Source organism: Lampetra planeri, chromosome 12 (assembly GCF_965212315.1).
Source record: "Lampetra planeri chromosome 12, kcLamPlan1.2.h2, whole genome shotgun sequence".
NCBI classification, from domain to species: Eukaryota; Metazoa; Chordata; class Hyperoartia; order Petromyzontiformes; family Petromyzontidae; genus Lampetra; species Lampetra planeri.
This window is the reverse complement of record NC_136118.1, coordinates 801,299-814,413: the sequence shown is the minus strand read 5'-3', so window position 1 is coordinate 814,413 and position 13,115 is coordinate 801,299. Positions and strand designations below refer to the sequence as shown.

The 13,115-nt window shown below is 49.4% G+C and overlaps 1 protein-coding gene across 1 annotated transcript in view; it reads left to right on the top strand.

The window, feature by feature from the left end:
• Positions 1-5,404, top strand: part of LOC144721476 (insulin-like growth factor-binding protein-like 1) — a 35,760-nt gene extending 30,356 nt beyond the window's left edge. Inside the window, exons 2-5 of the mRNA XM_078599111.1 lie at positions 617-726; positions 2,507-2,623; positions 4,138-4,273; positions 5,023-5,404. Of these exons, the coding sequence (XP_078455237.1) occupies positions 617-726; positions 2,507-2,623; positions 4,138-4,273; positions 5,023-5,060 (401 nt within the window). The 3' untranslated portion in view covers positions 5,061-5,404. The remainder of the gene's footprint in view (positions 1-616; positions 727-2,506; positions 2,624-4,137; positions 4,274-5,022) is intronic.
• The last annotated feature ends 7,711 nt before the right edge of the window (positions 5,405-13,115 follow it).

Here is a 13,115-nt window from a genome sequence, read left to right as displayed (position 1 = left end):
ACTTCCTGCAGCATTCCAACAGTGGTGTGCAGTAGACCCCCTTGCCGCCCAGCGCTCCCATAATCAGTTATTTATTTGTTCCAGTATAATACAGTATTATTAATTTGTTCCAGTATAATACAGTATTGTTTATTTGTTCCAGTATAATACAGTATTGTTTATTTGTTCCAGTATAATACAGTATTGTTTATTTGTTCCAGTGTAATACAGTATTGTTTATTTGTTCCAGTATAATACAGTATTGTTTATTTGGCTGCCTGGATATACGTGTCAGCGATAGCGCTAGTAAATGGTTGCGATTTGACGATAACAACGTACAAGCGTAATTTCACTCTTTGTGCAAACGTTGTTGGTAGGTTTGTGGCATACCGTGTGGTGTAGTGCGTGGTGCGGTGATGTGTGGTGTGGTACCTGGTGTGGTGATGTGTTGTGTGGTACGTGGTGCGGTGATGTGTGGTGTGGTACGTGGTGTGGTGATGTGTGGTGTGGTACGTGGCGCGGTGATGTGCTGTGTTTTTATGTGCGGTGCTGTGCAATGTGGTGGCCGGTTCGGTGATGTGCACTTTAACGATGTGCCGCGTGTGCGTTGCACTTGTGTGTGCGGGTTTGCGTGCAGCCCCCATAATCGTGACGACTCCCAAAAACATCGTGAACGTGACGGGCTCCCAGGTGTACCTGTCGTGCGAGGTCAAGGCCGTGCCACTGCCCATTGTCACCTGGAGGAAGGTTCGTGCCAGCACCACACTCACCTCCCGTTGCGGGGCGGCGTCCCCACAGCGGAACATTCCAGAAAAATGACAGTGGGCTGAGTAGGCGTGGTGTTGGCGCGATCATTCTTATCGCGCGCAGGAAGGTGCTGCTGTGTGTCGCGCAGTCTGCAGGGAGTTGTCGAAAAAGGGGGGCGACGTTGTTGCTGGGTGCAATTACAATTGAGTGAACTGCGGTGTCGCTTTTAGAATTTAGCAAATTTGGACGACGAAGCCAGCACACAGTGACCTACTCGTTTCGAATAACGTCGCTGTTAGTAAGCAGACGGCACGTGGTATTACCGTGGTCAATCCCACAACCACCGCAGTATTAACCAGGGCGGCCTGCTGGATTCGACCCGCGAACCTCTGCAACGAGTGGCGAGCGCGCTCCCCGCTGGGCCACGTCACCGCAACAAAGGCAAAGATTCCCCCGTATAGCCTTACCATGCTGTTAGGGCAAGTGCTGTTCGCGAATACCTACGAAGGCACACAAGGGTGGGCAGCACCACGCCCGACCGCCTTTGTCTCCCCAGTGGAAATGTTTACACAACACACCAGGTACTCATTTTAGGTTGAGTCGACCTAGGGGAGGCCCAGGACCGGCTCAGATAATCGTCAATGGTGTTGAGCGTGAGTGGAAATTTAACTCGGGTAAATTGGGTTTGTCGTGCAGCGTGCTAACCACTGTGCCACCGCTCTCGCAATTTAAACAGTCATCTTGACAAGAGACATGTTTGTCATATGAGCGTCACACCGATACGTGCCATTCTCGGAGCTGGAATTTGTCAACATTAAGCAAACACCCAAATGTAATGTTACCGTTTATCTCTTTTCCATCTCATGAAATCTGTATTTCTCTGTGTCTTGGCGAGCCAAATCTCTGGGCGCGGGTCACTCCAAGAGCCACATCGGGCCTGCGGGCCGCCAATTGCAGAGCCCCGTGGCTCACGCAACTGGGTTTTTCCTTCTTGTGTGAAGGGCGGCAAAGTCGTGCAGGTTTGGGCAAAGCGAACGACATTCGCTTCACACGCGACTCCATAAGACACGTGTCCGCGCGTCACTGCGTGTTTTCTGACGAGACGTTCCATCCCGAGTGGTTTTACACGTACCATCGCCGGGCGTCACGGTGGCGAGATGTTAACTGCCTCGCCCGATATGCAGGAGGTCGTGAGTTCGATCTCGACCCTGACGCCTGTATATTTGGAGTGCGCGTGTTCTCCCCGTGGTCGCGTGAATATTTCTCCTGCTCCTCCGGTTTTCCCTCCACATTTAGAATCATCGTGAGTTTAGAGTATTTGACTGCTATAAAATGTTACGTGACAAGCCATTTCGCTGAGCTCTCATTTGTGGCCAGGTCGCTTCTGAAAAAAAGCTATATAGCTCAGTTGGCCTTACCTGGTAACATAAAAAAAGTTTAGTCTAGATAGACAAACCATGGCAGATACACAGGCCATGGCAGCAGCAGATGCGGATACTTGACGATGGTGATGCACAGATGGAAAATTTGAATCTTCCCGGCAGTGTGAAGCAACTGTCGTCACCACCCAGAACAGAGAACCGTGGAGCAGAGAACATCGACTCAATGTCCGATTCACAAATTACTAAGGAGGAGGCATCGTCACCACAACAGCGATTCACCACCTCAATGTAAAATCACAGCTGTTGCTCTACATCAACCGTAGCCACACAGAGGAGGAGGAGGAGGAGAAGCAGAAGAAGAAGACACCGCAATGAGATGAGTTCACTCTCGTTCCCAGGTGACGGAGTCGCCCAAGGGCGTGAAGCTGCTGGAGGAGCTGCCCGGGGATCGCATCAACTTGGCCGTGCAGGTGCGCGGAGGGCCCTCCAAGTACGAGAGCACCGCCTGGGTGCTGGTGAGTGCACACCCCCCCCGATCACCACCTCGCCCGCAACACCTCTCGCGCAATGCAACGCACGCGGGTGAATCGAACGTCCGCGCGGTTTTACGTCGTGAGTCTTCTTCCGCTCATCGCCCGTTTGCAGCCCTGAGCCAGCGGTGGTAAGTCCTCGTTCACGTTGACCCTCCCCACAAAATAGTACCAATTTTATCGACCTCGGATGGATGATGGGCTGAATCAGTCCCCCGAACAGGATTTGAATTTGCAATCTTACAATTACTCATTGGTTCTTTCGGTAAAGTCACATAGGTATAAAATAAAATAAATCACGACGTTTCGATTGCAACACAAGCAATCATCATCAGGTGGGAAAACCACAGCAAGAAAAAAGTGTTTTTGCTAAAGTGGGAGAGAGATGCTGTGGTAAGAGGTTATATAGGTAAGAAAGGGGGGAAGGGTAAGGGGGGAGAGGGAGGAGGGGGTGTGGGGTAGGGGGAGCGCTGCGTGGACGCTAGGAGAGGGAAGTGAGGCTGGGGGGGGGAAGTGGGTGGGGCTGGAAGTGGGAAGTCGACAGAGCTGAGGATGCGGGGGTTGGGAAGTTAACATTTCCACGTGATAAGCCACTTCCGCTTCTGTATCGCTCAGTGGGCCTTAGCTGGTAAAATTAGAATAGTTTTTAGTTTAGTACTTTATTAAATCTGGTTGATAGCTAACCAAACTGGCCACGTGGTTCAGCAGTAGAGCGATTTGAAAGCTTCAAATCGAGATTGAATCTTACAATTGTGAGCCGCTCGCTCTACTGCTGGGCCACGTGGCCAGTTTGGTCAGCTATCAACCAGATTTAATGAAGTACTCAAATAAAAATAATTTAAATTTTACCAGCTTAGGCCCACTGAGCTATACAGCTCGTTTTCAGAAGCAAAGTGGCTTATCACGTGAAAATGTATCGCAGCCAAATACTCCAACGCACGTTTCTAATTGTGGACGGAAAAACCGGAGGACCGAGAGAAAAGTCCACACGACCGCAGGAAGAGACATACAAACTCCAAATACACAGCACGCGTCAGGGTCGGGATCAAACCCACAACCTCTGGTATACCAGACGAGGTAGTTAACATCTCGTCACCGTGACACCCCCAGCACAGTGAGATACACATCTGTTTGTGTGGAGAGGGCTGGCAAACCTTGTCCTCGCCGAGGGCCAGAGAGGACGTTCAAATATCTTTGGCAGGCAACCACGCGTTATAACACACGTGATATCGTCGTCCAATAAGAACGCAAACATATCATCAGGGCTCACTGTGTTTACAAACAAACATTGTTTTCAAGTAAAAAAAAATCCCGTCTAAGTAACTGATTAGTGCGCCTAAGATGCCTGCAGTGACGGATGAATATTGTCTGTGGGCCGTCTTGAAGTGGTATACCTGGGAGAATATAATATTAATAGTCTGTGTGAGCTACCTGAAGCATGGCGACCGTCTGACTCTTAAATCCCCCTTTGTGGCCTCCTTGTTTCTCCTGCCGTGCAGATCAACCCTCTGATGCGTGAGGACGCGGGGACCTACCAGTGCCACGCTAGGAACAGCCTCGGGGAAACGCAGGCCGAGTCCTCCATCAAGGTGGTGGAGGGCAAGGCCAAGGCAGGAGGAGGCGTGATGACCAAAGGTGCCCGCACGGCACCGCCGCGGACACCAACAGAAAAACACAAAACGCGACGTGACACGCGCAAGTGATGGAGCTGTGGTCAGGGATGAGGGAGGGGGCCGAGCCCTCCTGTCTGGTTGGCTCGCTGGTGCACGTTGGTGGTTAGGGCTGCTGCACCTCTGAACGGTAGTGGTGGAGTGGTGGCATAGCGGTTAGCGTGCTGCGCTACGAAGCCGGCAATCCTGGTTCAATTCCCGCTCATGGCCAACATTGGTGCCAATTATTTGAATCGTGGGGCGACTGAACTTCAAATGAGTACCTGGTGCGGTGTGTAAACATCACCACTAGGGAGACAAAGGCAGCCTGGCGTGGTGCTGGCCACCCACCCCTAATGTGCCGCGCTGGCTTTCATAGGTGCTCGCTGACAGCACTTGCCCATACAGTCTGTCAAGGCTATAGGGGAGATCTTTGTTTTTTATTTTGTCTTTGCACCCCTGAACGACTTGCAGCCCCCACTCCCCCCCTCGTCGTCCCCATAGCTACGCGCGCCCTCTTCAACGTGTTCTCCCTTCTCGTGGTGTCAGCACCTCCTCACTGATGGGCAAACAGGCCACCGTGGAGCCCACACGGCCACTAAGGGAAGACCTCGTTGTTGGTGTCGTCGTCGTCGTTGTTGTTGTTGTGCCGCCTCTCCGTGTGATCTGTGACCTAACCCGCGCCGCCCCCTGTGCCACCGCCCCATGTTTTCTGTCTTCCCCCCCCTCCTCCAGACGGCCGAGGGGACAGCGTCGAGGGGACCTCCAAGTGAGGGCCGACGTCCCGAGGCCATGGCCGCGCACCGACCGCGAGCTTCTCAGGCCTTAGCAGCTTCCCTCGCGTTTTCCCCACGCTAAATAGTTAGCAAAAATATTCTCGAATGTACAACCTACAACGAGACGCCGTGAGAACACAAGTGGTTAAGATGCGACAGTGAGGGCGAGCAGGCCTCCAACACTCATCAGGTTTAAAACAAGAAAGTGGAATCTTTATATTTTTTAAAATGAAAGATTCGTTGTTTTGAGAGAGAAAAGAATCCTGATATTTTTGCTAACTACACAGTTCGATAAATGCTTAATGCAGCATGGGTAATAAAATAATCAAAAAGGACACCAATGCTAGTACTTGGACAGGGTAAAATAAGTGGCTTTCTGTGTGCTGAGAGGTATTTTTAGACGTTTATCAAGTGCTTTACTTTAAAGCCTTTATTTACTTTTGCTATGCGCCCGTGCGTGCGTGTACGTGTGTGTACGGCCTTCATCGGTGCTCGCTGGCAGCACTTGCTCCATCAGTCTGTTAAGGCTATACGGGGGATCTTTGTATAACACTTGGCAACGTGGCTACGTTCCGCGCGGGAGAGACACCCACCCCTCCTTTGGCACGCACGGAGCGCCGCTTGTTCGCGCACGCTGCGCCCATTACCGCGAGCCGCTTGTTCGCGCTCCGCCAGCCCCGCCAGCGGCCAGCCGAGTGCCAGGTGATCATAACACACTCCGCCAGCGGTTGTCATAAACACGCTGCGTGTGTGGGCATGGGCCCGCGTGCCATTATATCTGCGGTGGGCAAAGCCTCTCTCCCACGTGGAGGGGAGCGGTGGGCAAAGCCTCTCTCCCACGTGGAGGGGAGCGGTGTGCAAAGCCTCCCTCGCACGTGGAGGGGAGCGGTGGGTAAAGCCTGCCTCGCACGTGGAGGGGAGTGGTGGGCAAAGCCTCCCTCGCACGTGGAGGGGAGCGGTGTGCAAAGCTTGCCTCGCACGTGGAGGGGAGCGGTGTGCAAAGCCTCCCTCGCACGTGGAGGGGAGCAGTGTGCAAAGCCTGCCTCGCACGTGGAGGGGAGCGGTGTGCAAAGCCTGCCTCGCACGTGGAGGGGAGCGGTGGGTAAAGCCTGCCTCGCACGTGGAGGGGAGCGGTGTGCAAAACCTGCCTCGCACGTGGAGGGGAGCGGTGTGCAAAGCCTGCCTCGCACGTGGAGTGCAGCCAGCTTTTACGAGTGTGAGAATGTAGCGGACGCCCGAGGGAATCCGGACAGAGTCCGACACCAGCAGAAGTGTGGCAGGGCTTGTTGAGTCGACTGAAAGGGTGGTGGTGGTGGCGGCCAGGGTCTGGCGGTTGGTGTCACTGGCCCGGCCGTACGCGCAGGGCCAGAGGTGTTGACAGAACGCTCTCATCGTAGTAATGTTTGTGGGTGCAGTGGTTTGTTCATCGTAACATTTGCATTGGAAACTCCATGCCTTTATGCTAATCAGTATTATGCAGCACAAAAATTGAGCACAGACCATTTTACTGTTGTTTTGTACCCAAACGTGGCATCGAACGCACATTTACTCCGCGCTTGAGAACGACTCGTAATCAATATCAAGGTAACCAGAATGGAATTGCATTTTCACGAGCTTCTGTATTACTAATTACTAACCGCGTCAATAAAGGGTCAGCATCTATGGATTAAACACGTGCATTTCTGTAAACGAATGTGAGGTGTGGATGAGTTGCCTCTGTGTAAACAGGATGGCACTCGACAGACATGTAACGGGTTGTGCACAACGTGTGTCTGCTTAAATGTTCAGTTTGTGGTCGTCTGTAAGTTCGCAGCGGGGTGTGGTTTCTGTTTGAAGGAGCAGGGCAGTGGCCTCTCCGTGTGTGACCAAGCCTCTGTGTGTGACTACACTCTCTGTGTGTGACCAAGCCTCTGTATTTTACTACACTCTCTGTGTGTGACTACACTCTATGTGGACTACACTCTCTGTGTGTGACTACACTCTCTGTGTGTGACCACGCACTTCTGCACCGAGGGAGGGCACTGGGGAAAGCGCACGTGTAAAATGCGATCACCCCATGCTACTTTGCGCATTTAAAAACACGCTGAGATAGAAGAGGAACATATGGATCGGAGAACATACACAAGGTGATGGCATTGGTAAGGAAAGTTAGTGGGATTGTGCTAGACACGCCACGAAAAGGGATGATAGCCGGTGGTCGAGACTAACTACGGAGCGGCAATCAAAGGAGTGAGCAACAACCACACTGAGTGGCGGTGGCATCACCACGGCGCTTGCGCCACGCTATGTACACCGTGAGGCCACGTGGAGTGTCGAACGCCCACTGGTGGGAGGTCACGGGACAGAACCCAGGTGCCATGGGTCGACTGACTGAGATGACTGTCCGATACACCACCTGTGCCTCCTACTGTGCCAGATTGCTGTGTTTTAGCCGCCCGGCGCTCCGCTCGTTCTTGTGACCCTGCTCCTCCGCCCTCCGTTGTTGTTGGAGGGCGACTGCGTCCAACTGCTCAGCAGCGTCCTTTACAAACCTCCTCCATATAGGCCGATCTTGACACCGCTGGTACCAGTCTTCGGCAAGTCCACTCAGCTCCGCATCCTCTTGTACCACATCACTCCATCTCTTCTCTAGCCCTACAGGACGTGCACCACGGAGATGGAGCGTTCACATCAGTTCGCGTGCATGTACAAGTTGAATTGTTACAGCGTAGGACAGCCCAACGCTGGATTGGACATGGCTGATGATGGTCATATGAGCACGCCTGGCTAATTCAGTCGATTAGTTTTGGTGTAGGCGAACCCTGAACTGGTTCCACGGCGAGTCTTATGTGGTTATAAATGTCATGCCAAGAATCGCTGATGGCCACGTGTCACTTACAGCAGAAACCCGTGGGCGAGTTATTAGGTTTGTTAAAATATGGCTCTTTTTTCTGAACTGGTAACCAAATATATAAATGCGTACAATAATCAACACCACGTGTTTATGTTTTTAAAGTAAAACAATATGGGAGCTGCCACAGTGGTGTAATGGTTCGTAGCACACTGCACTTGCAATCGAGAGGTCGCCGGTTCGAGATAATGGTGCGAGTTTGTTCCCCCACTCCCCCACGCCTCTGTCTACCAAGCAGCAGATGAACAAATTCGTTCACCACCGCTGGTCGATTGGCAGGGGGCGCGTCGTGGGGTAAAGTGTGGGTACGGCCACTTCTTCCAAGACGTCGGGTCAGCGTGGAAGAGTAGGCCAAATAACCTCCAGCGCTCCATCTATTGTCGGCTCTTCCACCGGCAGTGCCGTGAATAATTGATTATGATCAATTGCAAGGCTGCGTCTTGCTGGATGGAGGTCTGCCCAGGCCGTGTTCCATCTCTCGCGGTGCTGCGATGCGACACCCCAACTCGTTCTTGCAGACGAGGGGAACTCATCGCTGCAATTAGACTTTAACAAAAGTCTAAGACGATTATAACACCCCCCCGCTCCCCATACAACTTGTGTAAAGAGTTGCCTCACGTGGACTTGCAACGAGGAACACATATTGATCAGAGACATTGGTTAGAGCAGCATGTGTCAGGCGAGAAAGGGGTGGTGGTGGTGGTGGCCGGGGGTCGAGACGAATGACGGAATGGCAGCCAAAGGTGGAAAAACACGCCCCAGAACATGTCCACTACTGATGCAGCTCGTAGATGCCCGACTCAAAACCGATGCGTGGTGGTGATGGTGGTGATAATGATGCACTTGTAATAAAGGACTCTCAGCCGTTGTTGTTCTCCGTGTCCTTTATTGGGTTCTTGCTCGCACCCCGCGATGTCTCCGCTCCGACCCGCACCGTCTGCTCGCACCCCGCGATGTCTCCGCTCCGACCCGCACCTTCTCCGCCTCGTGCCTCCGCACGTCGTCTGAGTCCTCCGCTCCCGCTCACTCTCTCTGCAGCCACCCCGCTGCTCGTATGTTCCGCACACTCTGCAGCCCCCTTGCTGCTCCGTGTGCTCCCGCACACTCTGCAGATACCCCCGTTGCTCCACGAACACCGCTAGCCAACGGTGCCGTGACTCCTGCCTCGTGGCACTCGCGCCACTCCTCGCCAGCTCTCCGCGTGGCCTCTCCCTTCTCTATTCTGTCTCCACTCCCGATCCCTTTCTGGTTCTCCCCTTATATCCTCCCCCTCACGTGACCCTGACTCCTCCTCCGCACGTGACCCTGACTCCGCCCACACTCACGTGACCCTGTCCTTGCTCGCATTACACACTGATGCAGCTGGTAAACATGCATGTCTCTACATATCTTTACAATGTACATCATTCAGCTAAAACTGAACTATATATTTATTTATTATACCAGGTGTGCCCCACTGAGCTGTATAGCTCTTTTTCAGAAGCGACCTGGCCACACATGATAGCTCAACGAAGTTTCTTATCACGTGCAAATGTTATAGCAGCCAAATACTCGAAATCCCATGTTTCTAAATGTGGAGGGAGGAAAACTGCAGGGCCCAGAAGAAAATCCACGCGACCACGGGGAGAGAGACACGCAAACCCCAACGCGACAGGCGCCAGGGTTGGCGTTGAACCCACTAGGCCGCTGTACGTGAGCTGTATCGTTCAGTTTCGTTCCGACAAACGGGGCACTACTTTTTCTTTTGCTCAATATGTTCAACGTTAATAAAAGGTATCCAAGCAAAAAGTTCTCCACGCATAATCCTGCAGTTAATGAGAAAAGTGTAATTTATTGGCGCACTATATTGACTGCGTATTGAGACATATAAAACTGTTGAGCTAGATTTTGAACCAATCAGCATCGAAAATGTAATTAGTAGGTCTGAGCCAAAATCAAGCCAATATCACTACGCACATGTAAACATGGAGGACGTAAGCAGTGCAGCTTCATCTGATAGCGGCGATCAAGCTCGATTAAGGTGAGTTCCACACAGCCATGTCCTTTATGGCAGTGATAGGCAAACGTTTCAAAGAAGCAGGACTACAGAATATGCTGATTGAATCAAATGTGGTAGCTGTTGGTTCAATAAATGGAGTCATTAGTGGACATCACTGCAACCGTAGCATTCGTGCACACAAACTCCTATTTGAGGCAATGCATATCTTGCGGTTGAGGTCATTTCTTCAGTTCCTTCCTGAGCAACAGCACACTCGTTACATATCAGCCATGGAAGATCTAGTACGAGAGTACAAGTCTGAGGCAGGATTTTCATCTAACTCAGTGTCTGACATATTATCAGATATGCTGCCCTGCTATGATAGATATGTACATGAGATGAACTCTGTTAATCCCACCTTTGGACTTTGGAGCTCATACATTGAAATGGTTCAACTGTTACTGAGTTTCATTAGAGCAACCAGAGACTCTGACTGGAGCCTTCACTTAGCAACAGTGAGACGTATGCTGGCATGGTATTTTGCATATAACCGCCAAAATTATGCAAGGTACCTATCAGCATATTGGTCGAGATGATCAATCTTCCAAAGACTCATCCACACTGCTATGAAGAAGTTACTGCAAAAGGAAACTGGACAGTACAGCGTAAGGATGCTAACAGGTTCTCATCCATAGCTTGTGACCAAGCAATAGAACAAACTTGCAACCGTGATTCAAAGACCAAAGGCGGCATAACTGGGATAACATTGAACAGAGGTGCCCTCCAGCGATGGATACTGTCTCATCCTGAACGTTCTGCAATCACAAGGCAGTGTGAAATGATGGCTGGAATGCAACAAGAAGAGAGGGGTCATAAAGAGTTCTATGCAACAAGAATTGCAAAAGACAATGCTGCTGTTATATCTTTGGTTTCAGCGGTTGAGTCTATGATCAATCCCTTCCTGCCTCGTGAAGATCTTGTATGTATTAGCTCTGGTGTTGTTGCTACAAAGACTGTCAGAGATGACATACAAAGTGCTTGTGATAAAGGTGAAACAGCTCTGTAAAATTTCATCCAAGATCGAGTCCAGTCATCAAAAACAGACTTCTTCTCTCCAATAAAGTCCTTGAAGCTCACTACGTTTGGGGATAAATGAAGAAATCATCCAAGACAAAAGATGGAAATCAAGTCATTCTAAAAAAGGACAGGAGACTCTTTGCACGACTCTTAGTGATAAGTCAATCCCGGTCTGTAAACTTGAAAGAGATTCTGACATTCTCTTGGCAAAATCTCATCCCCGCTAGCAAGCACTGATGGTTCATTAGCCAAAACAAATAAGGCTGCTCTTCTAGCTTGTTTAGCATCAAAGAACAAGGACTGTCATGTGAACAAGACTGTTGGTGATAATGGTGCCCTACTGATAGATGGCATGGCATTGATCAGGAGTCTCAAGAATATACCAGACACATTCGGTGAGCTTGCTGATGATCTTCTTCAACTTATGATTAAGATGGGTAGAAAGTTCAGTTGTCCAAGGGTCGATTTTGTCATTGATCGCTACCCGGCAGTGAGCATAAAAAATGCTGAACGATCAAGACGTGCTGTTGCTGGACAACAATTACTGCAAATATACAGCATCAAGCAGAAGACTCCAAGTCAGTGGACCAAGTTTCTAGCCAGTGGTCAAAATAAAGCAGCCTTGACAGACTTTCTCTTTGAGACATGGAGAACTGTGCCTTTACAAGCAGCTGGAAAAGACATAGCTATCTTTGTGGCACACAGAAATGTATGTCATCAACTCACTCTTAAAAATGGCATTATGTCTGTCAAAGAGGTAGAATCTTTGACTTGTGACCATGAAGAAGCTGACACGAGGCTCCTACTTCATGCAAAACATGACTGGAGTGAACTTTATAATAAGATAATCATCCAGAGTCCTGACACTGATGTTGCTATCATTTCACATTCAATAATGGCTAAGCTTCCCTCAACAAAGATGTACTTTCTGACAGGAACAAAAGACAGGCAAAGAATGTTCGATCTCCAGGCTATTGGTTCTGCTTTGGGTCCTTCACTAACAGCGGCACTGATAGGACTACACACATTCACTGGCTGTGACTCAACTAGTTCCTTTTATGGGAAAGGAAAAGAGAAACCACTAAATATAGTGTCTGGAAATGCAGAGTACATCAGTGCATTTGTTGTTCTTTGGAGGCAATTTGAAATGGACAGCACCACATTTGTGACCATAGAACGTTTTGTGTGTGAGCTGTATGGAGAAAATGTATCAGATATTAATTTGGCCAGATACAATAGGTTCTGTGTCCAGGCCTCTTCCGAGCAGGCATTACCTCCAATAAAAGATGCACTTACAGAGCACTTCAAGCGTGCTAACTACCAAGCTGCAATCCACAGGAGAGCATTGGATCCTTTTATAAATGCTCCCAGTCCAGACGGCTTTGGATGGATTTGTCAAGGATGGTGATCTCATCATATCATGGATGACTTAAGATCCAGCTCCTCAACAGATTTTGGGGTCACTCCACTGTGGGTGTAAGTCTGGTACTTGTCCAGGTGGAAGGTGCTCATGCCACAAGGCTGGCCTGGCCTGCACTGACCTATGTAAATGTGTTCATTGTGACAATGTGAGATTAACTGAGGATATTGTTTCATGTGAATCTGATAGTGAGGACAGTGATCTTGATATTTAGTGATGTGTATATGATAATAAAATTAATATAGGACATATATATTTAATATAAATCAATCAAAATTAAATCTTGTTTACAATAATCATTCCTGTGAATATGTACATGTAGTGCAGTTACTGCTCGTGTATGCGAATTGACAATTCACCATTAAATTTGTTAATTTGAAAAGTTTTTTTTATATATTATATTTTGGCTTAATTCTATTTGTTATTCAGATTTTACCTCAAATATTACCTTTGAATTGGAACAACATAATGAGAAGTAATTGGGATGTTAATGCTACAGTAGAAGTTTTCTTGATAATTTTATGATGTTTACTGTGCATAGATAGCAACTTCAGGTATATCACACATTTCAAACTGGTTTATTTTGTACTTCAAGTGGTAATTCTGCATTTTTGGGTTTATATGATAAACAGGTTTGATAGTGCAAAATTCCCTATGGTTTCCCTTTTTTCAAAATGGGCACCTTTA